The 26012-nt window shown below is 39.4% G+C and overlaps 1 protein-coding gene across 3 annotated transcripts in view; it reads right to left on the minus strand.

Moving 5' to 3' along the window:
• Nucleotides 1–26012, minus strand: part of LOC124622090 (mast/stem cell growth factor receptor kita-like) — a 299069-nt gene that overhangs the window by 193684 nt on the left and 79373 nt on the right. For all 3 annotated transcript variants that reach the window (XM_047147668.1, XM_047147669.1, XM_047147667.1), the window contains exon 5: nt 24422–24581. In XM_047147668.1, the coding sequence (XP_047003624.1) occupies nt 24422–24581 (160 nt within the window). The remainder of the gene's footprint in view (nt 1–24421; nt 24582–26012) is intronic.

Below are 26012 nucleotides of genomic sequence, written 5' to 3' on the forward strand. Positions count from 1 at the left end.
AACTAGAATAATCCAAAATACATTCATGCATAAGAATGTTAGAGCAGGAGTTTGACATCTGCCTTGCCTACCTTGCAACCAGTTTTATGTGACTGTTCCACTCTAACGCATTCCACACATATGTTACTAGATATTTTATGAAAGTAACTGCTTCCAGTGATTGTTCTCCAATTGTGTAATCACACAATAAAGGGGTCTTCCTGTCTATGTACAAACAATACATTACATTTGTTTATGTTGAATGTTCATTGACACTCCTTGCATCAAGTGTGGTCTTCTGCATTTCACTACTTTTCTAGTGTGGCAACTTCTCTGTATACAACAGTCTCATCCATGAACAACCTCATGGAACTTCCAACATTGTTTACTATGTTGTTTATATATTCTGTGAAAAGTAATGATCCTATGACGTTCCACTGGGGTATTCCCAAAGTTACTTTTATGCCTGAAGACATCTCTCATTTGAAAATGACATGCTGTGTGTTGTTTACTATAAACTCTTCAATCCAATCACATGGTCACAATGACATTCTGTACAGTCATATTTTGTTATTAGGCAGCCATTTGGGACTGTATTAACAGCCTTCATAAAGTCAAAGAATATGCATAAAACATATTGGAAAATTCTAAAACAGACTGCCATCAGAGATACAGTCCTATAGTTTAGTGCACCTGTCCGATGACCCTACTTGGAAAATGGTATTAACCATGCTTTTTTCCAGTCATCATGAACACTTCATTCTTCAAAACATATGGTACACTGCTGCTAGAGGAGGGCCAAGTACTTAAAGCATATTCTATGAGGGTTGACTGAAAAGTAATGCCTCCACCTTCGTAACTCTCCAACAGTCGGTAGCATTGGTACGCGGCAGGTACTGGCTTGTTCCATAGCCTCATCTCCACAGCTCCAGTTGGCGGGAAGCTTCAGCATTGAACAGTTGTATTGATACAGTGTAAAGTATGGAACCCTGCGCAGACGGTCGGCCAATGTGATTTAAGCAACATGCAGTCATTGAATTCTTGACAGCAGAAGGTGTAACCCCAAAGGAGATTCATCAGAAAATGAAAGCAGTTTATTGTGATTGTGCTGATGTGAGTACTGTGCATTGTTGGGTGAGTAAGTTTAAAGAATATTGAGGGGTGAACATCTGACCTGCATGACAAAAAAAGATTTGGACATCCTGTGACAGCAACCACCAAGTTTCACAAGCAAAATGTTGACAAATTGATTCAGGACAATCATCGTATCACTCAGAGAGAAATTGCAAGCACAATCAGCATTTCACAAGAACATGTGGGTCACATTATTGCTTTGCTTGGCTATTGGAAGATGTGTGCATGATGGGTACCCTGGATGCTGACTCCTGAAATGAAAGTGCACAGACTTGAAATTTGCCAGGAACTCCTCCTCTTGCTCTGTGTTTTCAAAAGGATGTTTAGCAAGTAAATCTCACCTGTGTCATCCTCTGTCTTGATGCCATTATGGCCACAGAATGGCTGGGGATATCAGGTTTGGTCCATTTATCAGTTTAATATAAGACTGAAACTTCTTAGTGTTTTCTGTCAAACTGGTAGACAGAATTTTACTTTCAAATTTGTTGAACACTTTATGCACACCTCTTCTTACAACAGTTTTGGTTTTGTTTCATTTTTGCTGCCTGTGAGGCTTGGCTACATTTAATTTATTTATTTACTTTTTTTAATATTTTATAATTTTTGCTTGGGGCTTTGCCTTAGCCAAAGATTCAATGGCAATGGCAATGAAATGATTTTGCAGTGAGGCTCTCTCTTCTTTTGTAGCAGCTTTTCCCAAATGCCTGTCAAACCACAACAGGCACCTTCCACTCCTTGTAAGTTTACTTGGCACATACCTTTCTAAAGCACATTGTACAATGCTCTTGAACTTATCCACTGATACTCAACATTTTTAGTGCTGGAGATGAAATTTTCATCTTAACAGCTCAGGTAATATGAAATATGCTTCTTGTTGCTCTCACTATGCAGAAAGATCTTCCCTCCTTTCTTTATATTCCTATTTTCAGCCATATATAGTGAAGCTGTAATGACCTTATGATTACTGATTGCTTGTTCTACAGCTGAGTCAAAAGGTTCAGGTATGTTTGTCAGCAGCATGTTCAACATTTCATCTTGACCAGGCAGTTCTCTAATTAACTGCTCAAGGTAGTTTTCTGGTAAGGTATGTAAAACAATTTCACCTGATTTCCTGTCCCTACTACTTCCCCTAATCAGACTGAAGCAAATAAAAGTGAACCATTTCGAAACCATTTGTGGCAGCATTAATGGAGGAAAAAAGACCTACAGTTACTTCCAACATGATGGAGCAACTGCCCTCACAGCCAGCCATACCTTGGAGCACATTTGCACAATATAGAGTTGTTAGCAGAGGTCACCTGATCTGTCAGTGTGCAATTACTTTGTTTGGGGATCCCTCAAGTCTAAGGTGTATCGCAACAACCTTCATAGTCTTCGAGAACTGCAGCAGAACATTTCAGATAAGATTGTAGTAATTCCAGCAACCCAGCAACCCAGCTTTGATTTGCCTTCAGCAACTTGCTAACCATGGTCCAAAAGCACTAAGAGATAAATGGTGGTCACTTTAAACATCTGCTATAGTCAGGTTAGTACTGTATTTCCTTTCATCTGCCACATTTCTTTGTATCCTAGAACTCTGTTCTCCAGGCCACTGTTATTTACCCCATCGTGTACTACAGAATGATCTGAAAATTTATACAAAATATTTTCTTTAAGTTTCACCTCAAATGTGCTGCCACAACCACTGCTAAGGCAGGAGGTCTTCAAAGCATCTGATGATCACATTTTATCCATCTTTAATGCTTATCTTCACTCAAACTATTTTGCATTATGAATCTGCACTAATATTTAGATATTATTGTATTTTTATGGCTGTAAATATGCAATATACATTACAAACCGAGTTTCAAATTTCATTTCTATTAACAAATCGTTCAAGCCAGTTTTCTGGCCCTCATACTATGTGGGTATTATGACCATTCATAAGTGAAACTAACTCCAGAACCTTCCCACAGACACTCCTGCAGTTAACTAATACTATACCAACATTGTCATCTCCAAACCGTTATCACAAATCCTACTCTGTCTGGAACCAGGAAACATTTTATAGGGTATAAGGGGGTGATCTCTCTGTCCTAAAAAAAACTCAGACATGCATGCCATATTTAATGAGCTACCCTAAAATCCACTTCTTGCATGTAGTGCAAGCCTGACCTGTTAAGAGGGGTCCTACAACAATCCACCCAAAAGTGTAGGTCAAGACCATTACCAATTGTGTGAGCTTCTGGTTTAAGCCATCCACATAGCTCCAAACCGGAGGACCACAATCAGTTCTGGGAATGATGCTGCAAGACAACAGTTCTGCTTCCATCCCATGGACAAGGCTTGCTGTCTTCATCCAAAGCACTCAGTTACCTGTAGGAACAAAGTATGGCCTCCCAATCGAACCAGTAGGTGTTATTCAGGCCATCGTAAGCCATTTATCTGCAGCTGGGGATACCAAGTACTCTCAGCTGCTCCTGGCAGAGCCTTCTCCACATCTCAGACAAGACACCCCCACCAGCAAGCAACGGAGTTGACACTGGCCTTCTTTCCTGACCTACCTGCTATTTTTCTGAGGAACTCCATCATCAGTCTAACATTGGAACCCCCAGTGACAAGCAATCTCACCTTCTGCTCTTGTCCAGACCTCTCAGGGACATCAGCCACAGTCCCAACAGGTGAGCTGTTCAGTGCTGGCTCATATGTACTTTTAGCAGTAGGCAATACCCCAAATCTGTTGTTAATAAGCAAGGGGGCACTTGTGTGGCTGACTTCCAATTTCCCCTTCCTCCCAGAGACTTCTGCCCCACCACTGTTCACCAGTTACCTTCAGGTAAGAGTCAACCAGCTGGAATGTGTGAATCAGAAGGCTCAGTGGCAGCAGGGGATCCCAGGTGACATTATAGGCTTCAGAGGTCACAAAGCATCTGTCACAGGTGCCCTAATGCGATGACAGCAGCCTAGAGCCTATTGACCTTGACCAACAGAATTTTATTGACTGTGACAACAGCCACGGAAGTCTACGTTTACATTTAGAGTTCCACATATTTACAGACAGTGTCCAACTCCCCCTGCATCCGTACACAAAAAATGCAGTTCCTATGCATCTTTTATCAGTTTTTCCCTGTTAGAGGTCTATTCAAAAAATTCCAGAACTTTGTCCACAAATTTTTCTATGCTTAGGTTTTTTTCTTATTGTGTATGGTCTTCTTCAAAATACTCTCCTCCACAATTGATACACCACTCCCCAATGCCATATCCACTTCCAGAATCAGTCTTTGTACACCTCTTACTGGATTGTGGAAAGTACTGTCTGTGAATTTTCTTTTATCTCATCTATTGTTGCAGATCTTCGTCCTTTCAACAGGGTTTTCAATTCTGTCAATAAAAAAATGTCCACAGGGGCCAGGTCTGGAGATTACAGGGGATGAGACTGCCCAGTGATTTCATTTTTTGTGCAATAGTCACACACCAACAGGAATGAATGTGTGGGTGCATTATCGTGATGCAAGAGCCATAAATTGTCTCACCACATTTCAGGCCACTCTCACATTTTCTCACAGGCTTCACATCAAGTCCCATCCATTAACAATTTGTCCCTATGGCATGAATTCTTGACAAACTAGTCCCCTAGAATCAAAGAAAACTATCAGCAAGGCTTTGACATTTGACCTGACAGGCTTTTTTTGGTCTTAGAGAACCCTTCCCGATCCAATGTGAGGGTTGAATCTAGATCTCAAAAACATAACTGTAGACCCACGTCTCATCACCTATAACAATTCTCTAGGAACATCTTGTTCTCATTTGTACAATCCAAAAGCTCTTCACAGATTTCAAGGAAAATATCTTTCTGGTCTTGGCTCATGAGCCGTGGGACGAACTCGATAGCAACATGATGCATTCCAAGATGCTGTGTCACTATTTCAGACATTATCCAACTGAAATGTTACATTCTTCTGCAACCTCTCATAAAGTCAGTCTCCAATTGGCATGCACAGTTTTGTTGACATTCCTGAAATGAGAGTCATCAGTAGACGTCGAAGGGCATACTGAACGAGAGTCATCTTTAACTTCCGTCCAGCCATTTTTAAACTGTGTGAATCATTTGTAACACCAATTATGGCTTAAGCACTCATCACTGTAGGCTTCCTTTGTCACTTGGTGTGTCTCTGTAAAGGTTTTCTCAAGTTACAAGCAAAATTTAATGCAGACATGTTGCTCCTGTTACTCTGCTGTCTCAAAATTCGCAAACTGTGCAACACAATGTTCTACTCAGTACAGCACTGAACATAAATTTGCAAACTGTGAAACACATTGTTATACTCAATACAGCACTGAACAATAACTGACAGACATACAACAATGAAACTTCCGGTAGTTACACACTGAACACAGGTATATGAGGGATGCGAACCACATTTCACTTTAACTCACCAATGGCACAAAATTATGAATGCTCTAAAAAATTTTTGAACAGACCTCATATCACAAGTAATTTAACACTAACACAAAAAAGTTACTGTTTTCATCTCTGGTTTTGCATGATCACAACAAACTGAGATTACAACTGATGTAAGTTATCTAACAGTGAAACTATTACATAAAATTGCCTGAATGTAGTAAGTGATCAGAAATGTCTAGGAGATAAAAAATTATTGTGTGTGTGTTTTTGTGCATGTTTTTCCTACAGTAGAAAAAGCTAGACAAGCTGTGTACGTTTGATTGTGTACCTATCGATGACACAGTGCTTCTACCTTTTGGAGAGTCATCTCCTCTATTCCTAAATAATTCATAATTCTCAACCATACCCTTCTGTATATTATTATAGAAAATAAAATACTACTTTGAGTTAATTTGAGGAACTAATTTAAATTCAGATTATTTCAAACTGCGCACCACAGTCATTTAACATGTCTCGTATACATGTAAACATCTACATCTACATTTAGATCTACATCTATACTCTGCAAGCCACCATGAGGTGCATGGCAGAGTTCATGTCCCACAGTACCAGTTATTAGCATTTCTTCTTGTTCCATTCACATATGTAGAAAAGGAAGAATAACTATCTTGAGGAAGAATGATTGTTTGAATGCCTCTTTGCATGCAATAATTACTGTAATCTTGTTCTCACAATCCCTTTGTGAGCAATATGTAGGGGATTGTAGCACAGTCCTACAATCATTATTTATAGCTAGTTCTTGAAACTTTGTCAATAGACTCAATCTCAGGATAGTTTACGTCTATCTTCAAGAGTATTCCAGTTCAGTTCCTTCAGTATCTCTGTGACATTCTCCCATGGATGAAACAAACCTGTGACCATTCATGCCACCCTTCTTCACGTACCTTCATACATGACATATGCAATTTCAGATACTGAACGTTCTTACAGTTCACAGGCCTGGTTATAGAGGCCACCTGGGTTGGCCCTCTGGTGCACTCAAGTCAGCTGCCACAGAAACAGTATTATTTAAGCAATTGTAAACAAATGCTCAACCTATTCTGTAACTTGTATTACTGTGACCCATTCAATGTGTTCAGTGTTATGCACAACTTATGCTTCATTGTATCATATGTGTAGTCTATAAAGTGCTATGTTCCATAAATCATGTTTGTTCTTGCTATAGCAAACTTGGCAACGAGTGAGGGTTGCATTTTCTCCATGTGTTAGTATCAATGCTAAGTCACCGGACAAACATAGATGGAAGAAATACTCCAACGTATCACTGCCGACCAGCAAGCTTTCACAGAACAACAGCACGCTCTCACCACCATTCTCAATTAGGTGGCATCCATGTGTTTGCAGTTCAGCCATCAACCTTTCTGGCATATGATGAATCAGCTGAAGACTGGGACTCCTGATAGTCATGGCAATGCCAACATTTCCAGGTTTTCTGCTTGGGCGATGCAAAACTATGTAAGGTTTTTTTCTTATTTCCTGGCTTTCACCCTGCAGTTATCAGTTGTTGACCCAAGTTGCATCTTTGCAAGAAGCAGCCAGATAATCATTTGATGAAATGTGCAAGTTTCTCTCAACCTATTACTGTGACAGAATGCATGTCATTATGAAGCGTATACAATTTTACTATCATTAGAAATGCCCAAACCAATCTTGCCAAGCCTGGGCTGTAGAATTACGTGGGTTGAGCTGTCGTAAATTTGTCAAGAATACTAATTATGAATCTCTGTTCCTGTTTCTTAAAAATCTGTTGTTTGCCCTCTCACCTTCCTTGTTGTGGATCATTCCCATACTGCAGACCTGTTAGGGTTAGATGCTTTTGACACTTATAGTTTCTCCATTCCAATGAGGTAAATTTAGTGTCAGATCAAGTTCCATATCAGCAGCTGGAATCCTTCTGCTCTGAGTTGTCATCTTTGTTTTACCCTGGGCTCAGATATGCTACCAGTTTTTTTATATATATATATATATATATATATATATATATATATATATATATATATATATATATATATATATATATATATATATATAAACAAAGATGATGTGACTTACCAAATGAAAGTGCTGGCAGGTCGACAGACACACAAACATACACACAAAATTCAAGCTTTCGCAACAAACTGTTGCCTCATCAGGAAATTGGGAAGGAGAGGGAAAGACGAAAGGATGTGGGTTTTAAGGGAGAGGGTAAGGAGTCATTCCAATCCCGGGAGCGGAAAGACTTACCTTAGGGGGAAAAAAGGACAGGTATACACTCGCACACACCCTCATATCCATCCGCACATACACAGACACAAGCAGACATTTGTAACGGCAAAGAGTTTGGGCAGAGATGTCAGTTGAGGTGGAAGTGGAGAGGCAAAGATGTTGTTGAATGACAGGTGAGGTATGAGTGGCGGCAACTTGAAATTAGTGGAGATTGAGGCCTGGTGGATAACGGGAAGAGAGGATATATTGAAGAGCAAGTTCCCATCTCCGGAGTTCGGATAGGTTGGTGTTAGTGGGAAGTATCCAGATAACCCGGATGGTGTAACACTGTGCCAAGATGTGCTGGCTGTGCACCAAGGCATGTTTAGCCACAGGGTGATCCTCATTACCAACAAACACTGTCTGCCTGTGTCCATTCATGCGTATGGACAGTTTGTTGCTGGTCATTCCCACATAGAATGCGTCACAGTGTAGGCAGGTCAGTTGGTAAATCACGTGGGTGCTTTCACACGTGGCTCTGCCTTTGATCGTGTACACCTTCCGGGTTACAGGACTGGAGTAGGTGGTGGTGGGAGGGTGCATGGGACAGGTTTTACACCGGGGGTGGTTACAAGGGTAGGAGCCAGAGGGTAGGGAAGGTGGTTTGGGGATTTCATAGGGATGAACTAAGAGGTTAAGAAGGTTAGGTGGACGGCGGAAAGACACTCTTGGTGGAGTGGGGAGGATTTCATTAAGGATGGATCTCATTTCAGGGCAGGATTTGAGGAAGTCGTATCCCTGCTGGAGAGCCACATTCAGAGTCTGATCCAGTCCCGGAAAGTATCCTGTCACAAGTGGGGCACTTTTGTGTTTCTTCTGTGGGAGGTTCTGGGTTTGAGAGGATGACGAAGTGGCTCTGGTTATTTGCTTCTGTACCAGGTCGGGAGGGTAGTTGCGGGATGCAAAAGCTGTTGTCGGGTTGTTGGTGTAATGATTCAGGGATTCCGGACTGGAGCAGATTCGTTTGCCACGAAGACCTAGGCTGTAGGGAAGGGACCGTTTGATGTGGAATGGGTGGCAGCTGTCATAATGGAGGTACTGTTGCTTGTTGGTGGGTTTCATGTGGACGGATGTGTGAAGCTGGCCATTGGACAGGTGGAGGTCAACATCAAGGAAAGTGGCATGGGATTTGGAGTAGGACCAGGTGAATCTGATGGAACCAAAGGAGTTGAGGTTGGAGAGGAAAATCTGGAGTTCTTCTTCACTGTGAGTCCAGATCATGAAGATGTCATCAATAAATCTGTACCAAACTTTGGGTTGGCAGGCTTGGGTAACCAAGAAGGCATCCTCTAAGCGACCCATGAATAGGTTGGCGTACGAGGGGGCCATCCTGGTACCCATGGCTGTTCCCTTTAATTGTTGGTAAGTTGAATCTAGAAGTAGTAAACTGCATGAAGTCCATGTAAACTTTGTGACAAGCATGATTATAGTGCTCATCAAAACATAAGTTCTGAGTTTTGATTGTATTTTTGTTCTCGTTTGTCTTTTTCATATTTTAGTACCTTTTGCAGTTCATTTTGAGGTTATCACATTGAAGATTTGTCTATACAGTGAGCTTCTGATAATCATTATTTAGGCCTTACATTTTTTTACAAACTGAACTAAACACTCATAATGAATCGTGCACACATCCACAGTCATATTTATACAAACCTTTTGCTGTGAATAGCGACAAGTGTGTCCCGCCTCCCCCCACTTTCGCTTCCCACCCCATTCACCTCTCAGGTGAAGAACTGGCATCTCTGCATTATATTTAACAAAATATCTCATGTTTTGCCCTTCTGTCAAACATTTGTTAGTAACAATCACAACACACTGTCTAAGGTTACATTCTCTTTATAGTGAAATAAACATAATATAGCTTGTAATATTTGTTTAGTTTTGCATATATAAGATTCTTTTTTTCCATTGCTTTAGATATTTGTTTGACCCTGGGCGTAAACTGTGGAAATCCTCACAGGAAAGTAAGTAGTGTGATGCATTGTAGGAGCTGCAATAAGTGGTTTCGCTGACAGGGGGGGAGGGGGGGGGGCAGGGGGGGGGGGTGGCAGTTGGTGGGGAAGCTAGCATGGGGAGGATGCGATCTGACAGTTTAGTTGTATTTACCAACAACAGGTTCCAGCTGTCAGAGTTGAGAGGAAAGGAGCCTCAAAATAGTGTAGCAGTAGGCAATGTGCAGCAAACTCTGCCAGTGGGAAGGGAGGAAGAGCACAAAAGAGAGTACTGCCACTAGGTAGCAGTCATGGCAGAGGTGTAAGCCCACAATAAGAGAAGTTAGGGAAGGCTATCAGGTCACCAGCATTTTCAAGCCAAATGTTGGGCTAGATCAGTTGACTGAGGATTTTGGACCTTCATGTAAGGATTTTACAAAGGGAGGTCCTGTACTGATAGTGGGTGGACCAGGGAACAGACTGGATAGGGACAGGGGTTACAACATAAGGTTTAGGACCTTTATGTGAGAATTTTACAAAGGAGGATCCTGTAATGATGGTAAGTGGGGCAGGGAAGAGACTGGATAAGGACGGGGGCATGACACAGGTGTCAGGAGTAAGATAAAACTTCCTTGGCTGGTAACATCAATGTGAGTATGGCTGGGCTATTCCAGCAGGATGATCAGCATCATCTTGGCAGTGCTGTTCAGTGAGTTGGTGCGGAGCTAGATATGGCACTGATGGGTACTGAGGGGTGTACATTACATTGGTAGCATTGGGGCCTATCGGGAGGTTGGGCTATACTCGACATAGTTTGCACCTCAATAGGACTGGGACAAGGGGATTGCTGGCATTAATTAGTAAGATTGCAACTGGTGGGTATGAAACCACACGTGGCCAAACGTCTGCTGTCATGAATAAAAAGGAATAGGCCATTTTTACAATAAACCCTGACAACAGGCCCTCCTCCCTTCTAAGAATCTCAACCAAGTTAGAACTTACCTTATGTGCCCAGAAGATAGTTTGTTCCACATCAGAGTGTGCAAACATCACAGAAATTTGCATGGAATTATCTATTATTTGTTAAAATGTGCCATTCATTAAAAATAATGTGTGCCAGGTTCAAGCTGAAGTACAGTCATTGAACAGTGCAGTGATATGCATTACAGAGCACTGGTGGAGAGATAACAAATTTCAGCATATAGTGTTATCATTATATGAATGTGCTAGTTGGTACTGTAGAACTACATTAAAGGGGATGGAGGGATGTGTACTTACTAGGTATGAGCCTATCACAGTTAGTGTTGATAAACATTTTAATTGGTAGCCATTGAACTAACAAAGCCAGACACCCATAAGAAGTTCATTATTCTGAGTGTGTGCCATGTGACTAGTGGTAATGCGAACGTTTTCATTTACAAATCAAGCAAAGTCCTGGAAAGAGTCTCAGCCCCCAAAACTAACATAATAATGTATGGAGATGCGAATATTAAAACACATGTTCAGGGTGAAATTAGTAATAATTTTCTACACATTTTGAGCACTTTTGGCATGGCACAAATGATAAACGCTGCTCCTAGAGTATTAAAAAGTTCAGCATCAGTCTTAGACCATGTACTTAGTTACTGACAGGCAATTGTAAAATACTTACCAGAGACTTTGGGCTTTCTGATCATTTCTATCAGATAGTAAGGCTAAAAATGGGTGTGGTATAGCCCACAAGACTGCAAACCTATAAAAGGATCTCCTTGGGATGTAAGATACATACTTTTTCTAAAGCATTTGGAAATCAAACTGGGGTGAAGTTTACATGGAAAACAATGTAAATGGTAAGTTCACTAGATTGTGCATAGTGTTAAAATTAATTTTCGAGGAGAAATTTCCAAAATAAGCTGCTTCTACAGACACAGCTAAGAAAAATAAATGGATAAATATGGGTATTAGAAAGTCCTCCCAGATATTTAAATGTCTCTGTTCCAATTTACAGTACCTAGATTACTATCATGGGTATAAAGAAACATATAGGAGGTTACTGCCTGCCACAAGGTCATTCAATGCCAAAATAAAAGCAAAGTAGTGTGGAATGTCATAAGATATAAGAAGAAGTAGGCATCAGTTTAATAATATACAAATCAACAATTAGGGTAGGATAATTGGAAATCCTTGGGAATTGGCAGTTTTTGTGAATGACTATTTCTATAGTATTGCAAAGAAACTGGAGCAAAATCTTCCAAAAACACAGCAGTACCCACAATGACCTGCATAGCAAGTGCAATAAAGTTGTTTCCCACAGCACAATTTGAAGTCAGTAAAACAACGCAAAAATTAAAAAACAAGAAGTCAGCAGGCATAGTTGAGATTCCAGTATCTGTTCTGAATGGGTGTATTCAAACCCCATTGACAAACACAATAAATTAGTTCTTTAAGGTTCAGATAACTTTCAAGGGCTCCTAAACCATGCACAAGTTGTGTCCATAAACTATTTTTTTATTCTTTGCCCATGGACTCGAGCTGATGATTTTAAGCTGAGAGTATCAGATGTATCATATAATTTTACATATAAAATAAATGTACAGTAAACAAAACAGGATTACATTTTATAGGAACATATGTGGCTGTTAACATATATTCTCTTACAATATAAGACCTAATATTTAATTTGATATTTAATACTCACTCACACTGCATATACGCTTCTCTGTACAATACACTTTAACCAGTTTTTAAATAAATTTGATTCCTTTATCACCTTAATCGATTTTGGTACCTGGTTGTAAAATCTTTTGCCTGTTTCATCGGAAGCACTCATTATCGGTTTGAGATTGTACTGTCTTAGTAACAATTTTCCTTTCCTGTTGTTGCATAGCGATTACGTGTGGCCCCATTGTTGCAAAATAACATCCACCCACATGATGCCAAGGTTGTATAACAAAGGTACAGAAGTTAAGCTTGGAAGCCCTTAGACAACCTCCATATGGTCTCAAACTTTCCCCATGCAATTTCCATATTTATGAATACCTGAAGAAAGACATTTATGGCCTTTGAATTTGTTTGGACAAACAGGTGCTCACCTGGATTCAATCATGATTCTGTAGTTAGCAGTTATGTCAATTACTTTTGAAATAATAGACAGTTTACTCCCTTTTTTCCATCTGTCTCATTTTCGTTTGACTGCCCCTCATAATAATGATTAAAAAAGCATTATGGTATGAGGGGTGACAATAAGTTAATGTAAGTTCAGTGGATAGAGGAATAATGGTATACAGTACTCAGAAGCTAATAGTCAGAGCTATTTAACATAAAAAGTGTTTTTCAATACTTAGAGTCAGTCAACAGAAATCAATAGTAGATTAAAGATAAGTGCAATGAATGGTAATGAAATGATATGTTTTATACATAAAAAAGAAAAAATGAATAAATACTATGTAGAATAAACTTAGATGTCTATATATTTGTGCCATGATTAAAAAGAGAACTAAACATTATGTACCAACAAAACAAAACAAGACGGTATTAAGGGAAATCATAAATTTGATTTAGGGTGAAAAAGTGTGAATGCATATATGATCACATCATCATTATAAACAATTAGAAACTGTGACTATGGTATTAAATTAGTTAGTTACTTTCACGTTCATCAGAAATTCTTCTATAGAATAGGAGTTGTCAAGGTGAAACTTTTCCAATTTGTTTTCAAATCTACCTTAGCTGTCCATCATAAGACATTTTATATCATTGGATATGTGACAGAATTTTGGTGGTAGCACTGTGCACCTATTTTTGTGCTAACAACACCCTTAATCTGGTATAATGCATGACTTTTTTTCTTATGGTGCTGTAATTGTACACACTACTGTTCCTTTTGACCTGCAGTGGATTATATACAACAAACGTCATGAGAGAATAAATGTATCAAGAAGCAGTAATAAAAATGCCTAACTCCTTAAACAGATGTCTATAAAATGATCGTAGGTGAGCACCACATACTACTCTTACACCACATTTTCGAGCAATTAAGACTTTCTTTCTTAAAGTTGAGTTACCCCAGAACATTATTCAATATGACATTATTGCAAGAAAAAAATACAAAATAAGTCATATTACTGCTTTGTCTCTCCTCAAGATTACAAGTGCAAATGTGACTGAACTAACTTGTTTTAGGAGTTCCTAAATGTGTTTTTTCCAGTTTAAATTCTGATTAACATTTATACCTAAAATTTTGACATTTCAACCCTAGTTACTATTTCCTCACCATGTGTTACACTTACCATTGGTATCATACCTCTAGACATCGAAAACTGAATATTTTGTGTCTTTCTGAAATTACAGGTGAGACCATTCCCAGAAAACCACTCAATAATACTTTTACGGCACTGCGGAGAGACTTTATGAAACCCCGTATGTAACAACTCCTCCTTTACCTATATTAGTTCTTCATGAGTAAGATACTAGAATGTAATCTTTTACATTTAACTTCTCTAACTCTATGGTTACATGGTGCTCAACCATGAAATTTATCATTTTAGGTCTCTCCAAAATTTCCAAACAGAGAAGAAGCTATTCTATCTAATTACTCAATTCTCTAATATTTTGATGAAATAAGCTAATATTACTTTCTGAGCATTCTTAAGCATTTTGTGGGGCTCATCCACTGTTTTAACTTCTTTCATAACAAAGTGCCTGATTCTTGACTACAACATAAAAAAAAGGTTTCTGTCATCAATAAACACAGGAATCTGGCTGTGTGTGATAGTGGCCCCCCATACATTTTCTGCAAGGAACTCAGCCAACCTATCTGTCCCTTTACTATCCAGGTGTAGGCTGACACAGCATAGGCACTGCACTCATATAAGATTTCATTTCAGTCAGCAGCAGTCTGCTCAAGTCTGTATTCACATGACCCACAGCAGTGCTAACCAATGGCTGGGCATTGTGCTTTACATCCTCCATGCTCATACTTTTGTGTGGAGTTGTTCTTCCTATTCCAATCAGGTAACACCTGTTGCTGTAATTTCTGTATTTAGCCAGGCTGTTTCCTGCCCGACCTGCTATAATCACATGATCCTCCTTACCAAAATTTGTGGCCATGTGGCTAAGGCTAACACTTAGAATACGATTAGGAGTTTTGAACTGATAATCAACAAAAACCTAGTGACATAGTCTCCAGAGTTAGGCAGAGACGTTATGTATGGTATTAAAAATAACTACTAAATGATTCATCAAAGATAATAATCAGTTTTTGAAATTATAATGTAAGCAAATAGACAAAAAATCTGCTCACAAAGTGGTGACAAGAGAACACAAATATAAAAGATATTAAAGTTATCATGCTTTCAAAGTCATTTGCGTCTTCTTCTGGCAGAAATGTTGAAGGATGAGCAACAGCTGTGAAGGAAAAAGGCTGTGATGTTTAGGAAAAGGGGTGGAGTTTGGAAAAGTCACCTAAAACCCTGGGTCAGTGAGACTTACTGGATGGGGTGAGAAAGAAAGGCTGATTAAGACACAAAGGAATGGCTGCTGGATCAAAAATGGTGTCTGTTCTTTCAGACAAGTCTGAAAGAACAGACACCACACACATACAAGAAATCAACAATCAGTTTTTCCTTCTCACCCCATCTGGTAAGTCTCCTCTGACCTGGGGTTCTAAGTGACTTTTCCAAACTCTATGCCTTTTCCTAAACCTCACCAGTCCTTTTCCTTCACCCCTCTTTCTTGCCCTTCAACCTTTCTGCCAGAAGAAGCCACTGGCTCCCAAAACTTGCATACTTTAATACCTTTTATATGTGCATTGCCTTTGGTGAGTAGATCTTTTATCTATCCACTTACATTGTACTAAAAGATTCAATTATATGTAGTAATGAATATTTAATTCTTACATTTATATAATTGTTGTGACTTCATTTGTTCGAGCAGGAGAACACATGGTGTTAATATCATTCCAGTTGAGTGATGTGTAACCTGACATCTACCTAACAGATAAATGACAATCGCAGTCTTTAAGTAACATAGCAATTTAGTAATCAAGAGTATGAAACTGAATGGAGATTTGTTATCTGTTTTTGCACATAAAAAATGTATGGAGGACCACTGTGCTTCTTCTAGGCAGGGCAATGATCACAATAACTCCATGAGATGAAGTCCTGCATGTGCTTATGGGTATGTTACCTGCCACATTGTTCCACATTAAAGTGATGTAGTATAAATGCTCACAATGTAACAATACTGTGAGAGTTCCATGCAAAACAGAAGAAGAATGTGGGTATTGCTCATTCACTCATTTATTCAGTCATTCATTCACATAACAAGCTGCCAAATTGATGTATACAGTTTTTGGAGATCCTCCCTATTTTGTAAAGTTTCGATTAGAAGACATTATTGTATTGAATGAAGAGATGCTTTATATTTATTTATTGAGAAGAGTTCCATACATGTGGAAGCATTTCAGTTCCAGCCTACTCAAGACTGCAACAGTGACATAGTCGAAGTGTCTGTACCATCATCAGGCGCAGAAAATTAAAACAATTAAAGTCCAGAAACTCAAATCTGAGAAGATATACATATACACACACTATCTGGTCAAAACCATCTGCACACCAATCAGTGGACATTAATATAGGGTTTCTCCACCATTCACCATCAAGATGGCTTGAACTCTGCTGCTTGGGACACTTTCAATGTGCTACCTGAGTGTCAGTGGAGAAATGGCAGCCCTTTTTTCCTAAGAGCTGAAACCAGAGAAGACAGTGATGTCACATGCTGGGAAAAAGTCAACATTCTAATTCATTGAAAGGTGTTCCATTGGGTACAGGTCAGAACTCTGGGCAGGTTAGTCCATTTCCGGAATTTTATTGTCCACAGACCATTGACTCACTGATTCCGCTTTATGACACAATGGACTGCTATGATGATAAAAACAATCATCATCCACAAACTGTTTCTCTACTGTACACAGTACAAAATGCCATAAAATATGTTCATATTATTCCACATTTAGTGATTTCTTAAGTTCAATAATGGGGCAACACCCTGACCATCAAAAATACCCTCACACTGTAACATCAACTTCTCCATATCTCACTGATGTCACTACATATGTTGGCAGGAACTGTTCTTCAGGCTTTTGCCACACCAAAATCCTTCCATCAGATCAGTTGGCCACAGGGAACAGCATGCTTCATCACTCTAAATCACTTATTACCAGTCAGTGACGTCACTGTTTACACCATTTCTTTTGTTGCTTAGCACTGACTACAGAAATATGAGGTATATGAGGAGCTTCTCAACTACTGCATCCATTCTTTTTAACTCTCTACACACTGTCATTGTGCTAGATGCACTGCTGGTAGCACTTGGAATTCATGAGTGATTCCTTCTGCTTGTTTTATGAAATTTTTTTACAACCAACCTGATACCAGTCAGTACATGCCTGGTCTTGGTTTAGTTGTGGCTGTTCTTTTCTGTTTCCACTTCACAATCACATCACCAACAGTCAACTTGGGCAGCTTTAGAAGGACTGAAAATCCCTGATGGATTTGTTGCTCAGGTGACATCCAATCACTAGTCCACATTCAAAGTCAATAAGCTCTCCTGACCAACCCATTCATCTGTGACCAATTTTCTGCTGACTACACAATACTCCCCATCTCCTTTTATACTGCTGGGTCTGACATTCATTTCTAGCTGTCAGCTCCACATTATATATGGGTGTCTAGATACTTGTGATCACATAATGTATATACAGTGAACATCGTGTTACCTACAGCTGACGTATCATCTTGGTCCTGACATCAGCTGTAAGGATGTTATGTGTTTTCACTGAGTTCAATGTGTACAGTTACTTATGAGAGATGTTAATAGAGAGTATGCAATGTGTAGCTACTCATCAGAGATGATGATAGATAGTGAAGTATTAATTTTGGAACTGAGTAGTCCGTTCTGTGGATGAATACTTTAATAATGTAACAAATAACAGAAGGAGTAAAAGTAACAATTAAACATGGAGTTGAGGCACTGTGTAGGCAAAGTGCACATGAACAAGGCTGAATACACTACTGACCTTTTGGTCAGTGTCTGTCTTTGGGCCCAAAAACCTACAGGAAACACACACACACACACACACAACCACATTTGAATGGTAATTTGTTATGTTTATTAATAACTGCATAAGGACAAATGGAACACAGCTATCACCAAAGTGGTGATGTAACATACAGAATTGGTTTCTGATAGCTCTTTTAATGAATCCCTTCAATGTCTCCTCAACCCTGGAGGTACAGCACTTCTTTGTGATGATATGTTTGGAACACAAAGAATAACTGAATGAATTTTAGCAAATAGTCAAATCAAAAAAGAGCATATATATGCATCTACGAGGGTGATCCCAAAAGTAACGTCTCCTATTTTTTTAACAAGTACAGAACTCTGTTTGTGTGGCAGTTGGTCACTCTGTTATGAAGAGTGCTTCATGGGCTGTGTGCACGCCACGCTGAGATGCTCATTCTTGGCTTGGCAGCCATTGAGAATGGAGCTCCCATTGGATGTTACTGCCAAGTGCAAATTGTGCACAGTTATTCGGTTTTTTAATGCAAAGGGCACCGCGCCAATTGAAATCCATCGCCAATTGATGAAAGTGTATGGTGAGTCATGCATGGATGTCAAAAATATTCGTAAGTGGTGTAGAGAGCTTGCAGCTGGTCGGACTGAAATTTATGACGAACAAAGGAGTGGGAGACCGTCAATTTCTGAGGAGACAGTGTTGAACATTGAGCAAAGCATGTATGAAAATCAGCAGATCACCCTGGATGACCTCTGCACGTTGGTTTCTGAGGTTTCCCGAAGCACCACTCACAGAATTTTAACGCAAACATTGAACTACCAGAAGGTGTGCGCAAGATGGGCGTCACACACACTGACTGAGGACCACATGCGGCGCCGAGTTGATGCTTCCCACACATTTCTTCACTGCCTTGCAGCCAACAACTTTCTGGACTCAATTGTCATGGGCCAGCCGATGTGGCCGAGTGGTTGTAGGCACTTCAGTCTGGAACTGTGCAACCGCTACGGTTGCACATTCAAATCCTGCCTCGGGCATGGATGTGTGTGATGTCCTTAGGTTAGTTAGGTTTAAGTAGTTGTAAGTTCTAGGGGACTGATGACCTCAGCTGCTAAGTCCCATAGTGCTCAGAGCCATTTGAACCATTTGAGCCAATTGTCATGGTGACAAAACCTGGGCATACCACTTTACACGTGAGACCAAGTAACAATCACACCAGTGGCAGCATCCTTCTTCACCAAAGCCTCGGAAAAGTCTGCCAGTAAAGTCATGACAACCATATTTTGGGGTCGGAAAGGGATACTGTTGGTCGACTTTACGCCCACTGGGACCACAATTAATACTGACAGGTACTGTGAGACTCTGAAAAAACTCAAACGGGCAATTCAGAACCGGAGAGGAGGAATGTTGAGCAAGGGCGTACACATTCTCTATGACAATGCTCGCCCATACATCGCTCTGCAAACCGTTGTTCTCCTGCAACAGTTTCAATGGAACATAATCACCCACGCACCCTATAATCCTGACTTGGTGCCCAGTGACTATCACCTGTTCCCTAGGTTAAAAGAACATTCGCCCGGAAAGTGATTCAGCTCTGACGACAAGGTGAAAGAAGAGGTTCATAACTTTCTGAGCAGCATGGTGGCGAGCTGGTATGACATGGGCATACAAAACCTGCCACAGCATCTACAAAAATGCATCGACAGAAATGGTGATTACATCAAAAAGTAGCTAAATGTTCTAGCTGTAAACTGATGTAAACCATTGTAGAAATAAACAGGTCAATGTATTTATAAAAAAATGGGAGACCTTACTTTTGGAATTACTCTCATATATCATTATGCCAAAGTATTTTGGATAGTTACTGTGGGTTGCTGGTTCACTGGATAATGTGATATTTAGTTATTAACCTATATGTATGACATACATAAATTAACATACTGATGACCAAGCCTCAGCATGTCCTGGACCACAACACTGTGTCCAAAAGACCACAGCTGTAGGTAGATTGGACTGGAATTTCTCTGACATATGAGCTGTCTATCACTCGAAAAATGGACTCATTTCATATGAGAACAATGTAAATATGTCTCCCTACCAGTCCCTTGACAGGTGCTGCATTCTGTTGTTAATTTCTAGAATTGTTTCAAAAGAAAAAGTAATGAACATAACAGTCACTGCCACGATTGACTAAGCCAATGTTTGATTGATCAATCCAGATTGCAAAGAAAAATATCTGAGTGGAAATTGTGTTGAAGAAGATTCATATTCAGATAAACTGCAGCCCGCTACAATTTTTTGTCATCAATATTGTTGCTACAGATACTGATGCTGTTTAGGCTAGTGCATAAGATCGTAGCTTTCTCTCTCTCTCTCTCTCTCACACACACACACACACACACACACACACACACACACACACAAACACACACACTACTCTTCTCCCCCCCCCCCCCGCCCCCCCCCCCCCCCCCCCAGTGGGTTTACTTATCAAATGTCATATTTTATTTGTAGTTCACTTTTGCTTTGTGAGTTTACATATTGTCATTTTGAGATCATGAGAGGAACTGTGGACACTAGAAAATGACGTGCCAAGTGGACAAATTGGAACATTCCCGATGTATTCTTCTGCTTTCGTTTAACAGACAGATGACAGCAGCACAAGCAGTCAAAAATATTTGTGCCATGTATGGGGGTAAAGCCATTGGGCAGAGCACAATAAGAAAATGGTTTTCCCATTTTAAGGAGGATCATTTTGATGTTAGTGGCTCTCCATGTTCAGGAAGATCTTTGGGGTTTGATAAAGATTGTTTAAATGCATAATCCACATTAGTGTACTCGATAATTGTCAAATGTGATGAACTGTGACCATTCCATCACTGTGTTACATATTCATGCAAGGAGGAAGGTTCAAAAATTGGATACATGCATCCCTCCTTGCTTGTCATCAATTGGCTCTTGAACATCACCAATCATTCCTACCCTATATCATCACAGGTACTGATAAATTGTGCCTTCTTGCTAACATAAAGAAAAGAAAGGAATGGTTGAGCCTAAACAAAGCAGCAACTTCCCATATAAACATTTGCATGAATCCACAAAAGATAATGTTATGGCTCGATAAGTTCTTCACCTCAAAACCACTTGATTTCTATAGTCGCAGAATCATAAAGTTTTCTCAGCATTGGCAGACTTTTGCAAATAATGAAGGAGAATATATTATTAATGACTAAAGTCTGTTATATGTATTTTTTGTGTTTATTAACCTTTTGGGAATATGCTAAAAACTTATGCATCAACACAATGCAATTAAGTTCTGTTTTATTTGTATTATTCTTGTCATTTTTACAGATGAATCTCATGACAAAATAGCTCCCAACATGGATATCCAAGATTTATTTGGAGAAGATGAAACAATTTACTGTCAAAACAAGCACAAAAAAACAAATAGTACTGCCCTGTACGCAACATACTCTCTGCATGCCAGAATACTTTACAATTCTCCATGCAAAAGTGCCAAATTATTTTTTTAAAAAAAGAAGGGGAATAGTTATAATTTCTGTCAGCATTATTTCAAAAGTTGTAATGTATCAAAGAACTAAAGTAAACATGAAAAATAAACCTTGAACCTTGGTCTCTTTTGAAGTGTGCTATCTTTTAAGATATATCAGATGCATAGGTGCCATTAGGGTTGCCAGATTTTTAATTTAAAAAAAGTGGAGTGATGGCTCATTACTTGCATATAACAATATTTTCAAAACTAAAATACAGATATATACAGGGTGTATACGTGGACAAGGAAAAAAAAATCCCAGATTTTTCCCGGATTTCCTGGTTAAAAATACACTTTCTCCAGGATGAAAATACACTTTTAACGTGTTAAGTGACAGTATACTCTTCCTCGGCACTGTGAAACTCATCAGTCCTATGGTTTTATATGCGGGAGTAGAATTTCCTGGTACTTTAGAAAATGAAACTCAGAGTGGGGAAAACACGTTTTGAAAGACCTTTGATGTGCAGCAACATGTACGCTGCATATTTTCGTATTACGAAGGTATAAATTTGAATTCCACCGAACACCGCATGTTACTTTCTGAAACATTGAAATCGAGATTGCGATGCGCTTTTGCGCTTTTGTAAGACAGTCATAGCTCCTGCCACGTGATCTCGCCAGCTGATGACAGCATAGGACATGTGATGTAGTCAGCCAATAGCAGGATCAGTAAGTAGCGCGAACACACAAGTACGAAAAGTTGATGGTTTAAATTAATATACATAGCATTCACATATAATATTGGTCTCTAAGATTAATAAGCAGGAAGAGAAGCTAAGCTTCCATATATAATGTTGATCTTTTTTGCTCATGTTACACTTTCAGCTACATCACACAAATGTGCCAATAAAACGACGTAAATGTCTGATCTTCTGGGCTCGAAATTCTTCTAAATGGTCATCCTCAAAGAGTTGACTTTTAAATGAGAGTCAAACGCTTTGTAATTTAAGAAATTCATCGTACATTCTCGCACATCGTTCATCTTGCGTAAAAGGAAATCTGCTTTGAATGTAACGCTTTTCAAACCACCATTCGCAATATTTTCCCACGACCTATTAGAGATAGGTTCGTTTCAGCAGTTGCAAGAGAACGCCAAATAACAGGCGTCACCGCGCTTGCACAGCTACGATGACGCAGGAAGCCCATATGTTCGTACGTGTAAAACATTAAATGATCTTACATATGGCATAAAATAAACAAGACATCAGATGATAGTTCAAGAGCGTCGGAATTTCGTGAATCATATTAAAACGCACAATTCGGCTTAAAATGCACATTCGTATGTAAATTTTCTTGGAGTACCAGTACTGTATTATCTCATGTTTGGTTCTTTATTATGGCACAATGCCATACCTGCACTTGAAATGCAGCGAACAGTTGAAACTAGCCAATAGTGTGAAATTAAACACCTCGTTTCAAATAAATTGACTGCTTCAACAGAAAAGATTAATAAAAGTCAAATCTCTTTACCAAACTGGCAAAAATAACTTCATTGTTCTGTCAGAAAGGTGGAAATAAAATCTGAAACTAATAACGTATTTTAGAATTATGGGAACGTATTTTAATTCATTTGATAGCTTCTGGCCACGAAATTCCGTTTTGTTATCATTTAACGTGAGAGCAATAAACGAAGAGGAAGCAACAAAATCACTAAACGTAAACACAGGTCATGTGGACGCTCCCCACCTCAACTCAGACTGCTCTGTGCATCAGCCCCAGATTTACTATATTTCCGAGCTGAGGCAATATTAAGTAGTGGCGCCCAGCCACACTTCTGCAACCAGAAGCGGGAGAAGGTACGACTCATACGCGACTCAACTGCGCATGCTCAAAAGCCCGCCCGCAGCAGCTCAAACGACTCTAATTTAAACAGTTGTCACGTCACGCTCATCGGAGGCAGTTTGTTGTTATAAAGCATTGCATAGTCTTCCTAAAGCCTTTGACACACTTTCCTGTTGGCAGGCGCTTGTATAAGCACTGTTTTGTTGTTGTATACGGTACATTTCCTTTGCAACTTAAGTTTTATTATTTTCGTTTTATTTTTTCTCTCGTTCATGTTTTGTTGCTGCAGTATTATTCTGCAGTAGCGGGATACAGTAATATCCTTTGTTAGAGTATTGGTTCTTATCAGTCAAAATCACAAAAATGTAACTGAAAACTAAAACAATGAAAAATTCCTGGAATTCTTAACAATTCCCGGGTTTTTCCTGGTTTTCTCCCGGATGAAAAAATTCCCGGGTTTTTCCCAAATCTCCCGGTTGTCCCGGGTTGTATACACCCTGTATATACTACATGAAAAATATGTAGCCCTTCCATATGCTTAGTTGAGTGCACAAAATATTAATAGAGCAGAAGTACATACTGCACAAAAAGTACCAATTTATCATGCTCAAGGCTAATCAAGCATATTCAGACTGATTGTAATTTATTTCACTGAACTGCCAGCACTTTTTAATAACTGAATATCACTCTTTTGCAGAAGAGTCTTTGATGGATCTTCTTTGGCATCAAACATTTTTAATTTGAAACTAATTTTGTAGGGAAGACTAACTGATCAAGAACACACTCCAATTCATGCTTGAATCAGACTGGAGACACTAGAGAAAGGAAGATGAATTACTATTGTTGGTTGTTGCTTCGGCTTGGAGGCTCAATTCATGAAATTCAACATAACTAAAGAAACTACGACAATGCCATGTTTTGAGCAGATTAATATTTATTCCATAAAATATAATTGGTAACAGTTTTGAATCCAAAAATGAAGAATTATTTACTCCAAATAAAAAGTAAATAAATAATTTTTTTATTTACATAAAAAATGGAAGAACCTCATAATAACAGATTGTCTGGTAACCTGATATGCCTGTAACATTCTAAGTAATGGCGTAAGACTGAAATTCTTCTTTGTGGCTGGACCTCAAAGTGTTAATAAGAAACCATTCTCTTACAATAACAGTAAATCTTATTTATATATATATACATGTCTAAAGGCTTTTGTGACTCAGTAGCTTAGAACATCAGCAAAATATTATTACAGATGGATGCAGTATGATAATTATGTTATAAAAGATTGGACTTACTTTTCACATTTATACTAATGACGTAACTATGTGTTTCATCACATTGACCATCTGTCCCATATAGACAGCATGCATAATTTCCATTGTCAGTCAAAGATACACTGTGAATAACAAAGCCTTCCTTACTGACAGTGATTCGTTCGTCATCTTCAGGGAGAACCTTAAGCAGAGAACAAACACACTGAACATAGAAATAATGACTATATTATCTGTCATACTTTTATTGATATGAGTTAGTAAACACTGGAAGACATTATACATCCAACAAAATGACAAGATGGTTGTAGTACTGTAATTTCAATTATGTAGTGAATTTCTTGTTGTACTGTGAGTTTGCCTGTTTTGAAATGAGTTATGAGTCAATCCTAAATCCATCACAGGTGCTATCTTCATCTCATCAACTTAAAGAACCTTTAGCAATATGAAAAGGTTAGACAACAACTCACCACATAAAGGAGACCTTAAGTCACAAATAGGCACTACAAAAAGACTGTTATATATTTAAGCTTTCAGCAAAATGGCCTTACTCTGAAGTAGAAAACACACATGCATTCACACAACTACAACTCACACACACATGACCACTGTCTCTGGCCACTGTGGCTGGACTGTGGACGGCAACAGTACCTCATGGGAGCTGCAATCAAATGCTGGTGTTGGTAGGAAGGGTCCTGGTGGCACAGGCTGTGAAGCAGTTATTGAAGTGAAGCATGTGGTATTGGGCAGCATGCTCAACAACTGGGTGGCCCAGCTGTCTCTTGGCCACAGTTCATCAGTGGCCATTCATGTGGACAGACAGCTTATTAGTTGTCATGCCCTTGTAAAAAGCAGCACAGTGGTTGCAGCTTGGTTTGTGGATAATGTGACTGCTTTCACAGGCAACCTTGCCTCTGATGGAACAGGAGGTGCCCGTAACCGGAGTGGAGACGTGGTGGTGGGGGGATGTATAGGGCAGGCCTTGCATCTAGACGTATTTCATGGATGTGAGCCATGAGGTAAAGAGCTGTGAGCAGGGGTGGAGAAGAGACTGACAGGGATATTGTATAGTGGTGAGAGAGAGTGGACGTGTGTGTGTGTGTGTGTGTGTGTGTGTGTGTGTGTGTGTGTGTGTGCGCACCTGTTTTGCTTGTGGGAATGTGCATGTACTTTTCACTTCGGAGGGAGACCTCTTGGTCAATAGCTTAATCATATAACAGTTTTCTCACTTGTCAGTGACTCAGTGTCTCCTCTACATGAATAGCAATCTACCCTTTTCATAATACTGGAGCTATTCCATCATCAACTTTCCACTGTTCAAAAAAGCTTTAAACTTTTCTTACTTTCTTAATCAGTACTAGTTTTGTAGATGCTTGGTATGAAGCACAAAGCATACATACAGTGCCAGCACTACATGTGGAATACATGGAAGGGGGAACATGTTCCCACCACACTGCTCCTCACCTTACAAGAGTTTATTTGATGGGTGCAACTAGCTTTCAAACCTCCCCACACCCTTTTATGTTAGCAATGAAGATATTATGACAAACTGCTGATTACTGACAATTAGCTATTGGGTCTCCAGCAGGGTGGCAGTACTGAGCCATGAAAAGTA

The sequence above is a fragment of the Schistocerca americana genome, chromosome 7 (genome assembly GCF_021461395.2).
Source record: "Schistocerca americana isolate TAMUIC-IGC-003095 chromosome 7, iqSchAmer2.1, whole genome shotgun sequence".
NCBI classification, from domain to species: Eukaryota; Metazoa; Arthropoda; class Insecta; order Orthoptera; family Acrididae; genus Schistocerca; species Schistocerca americana.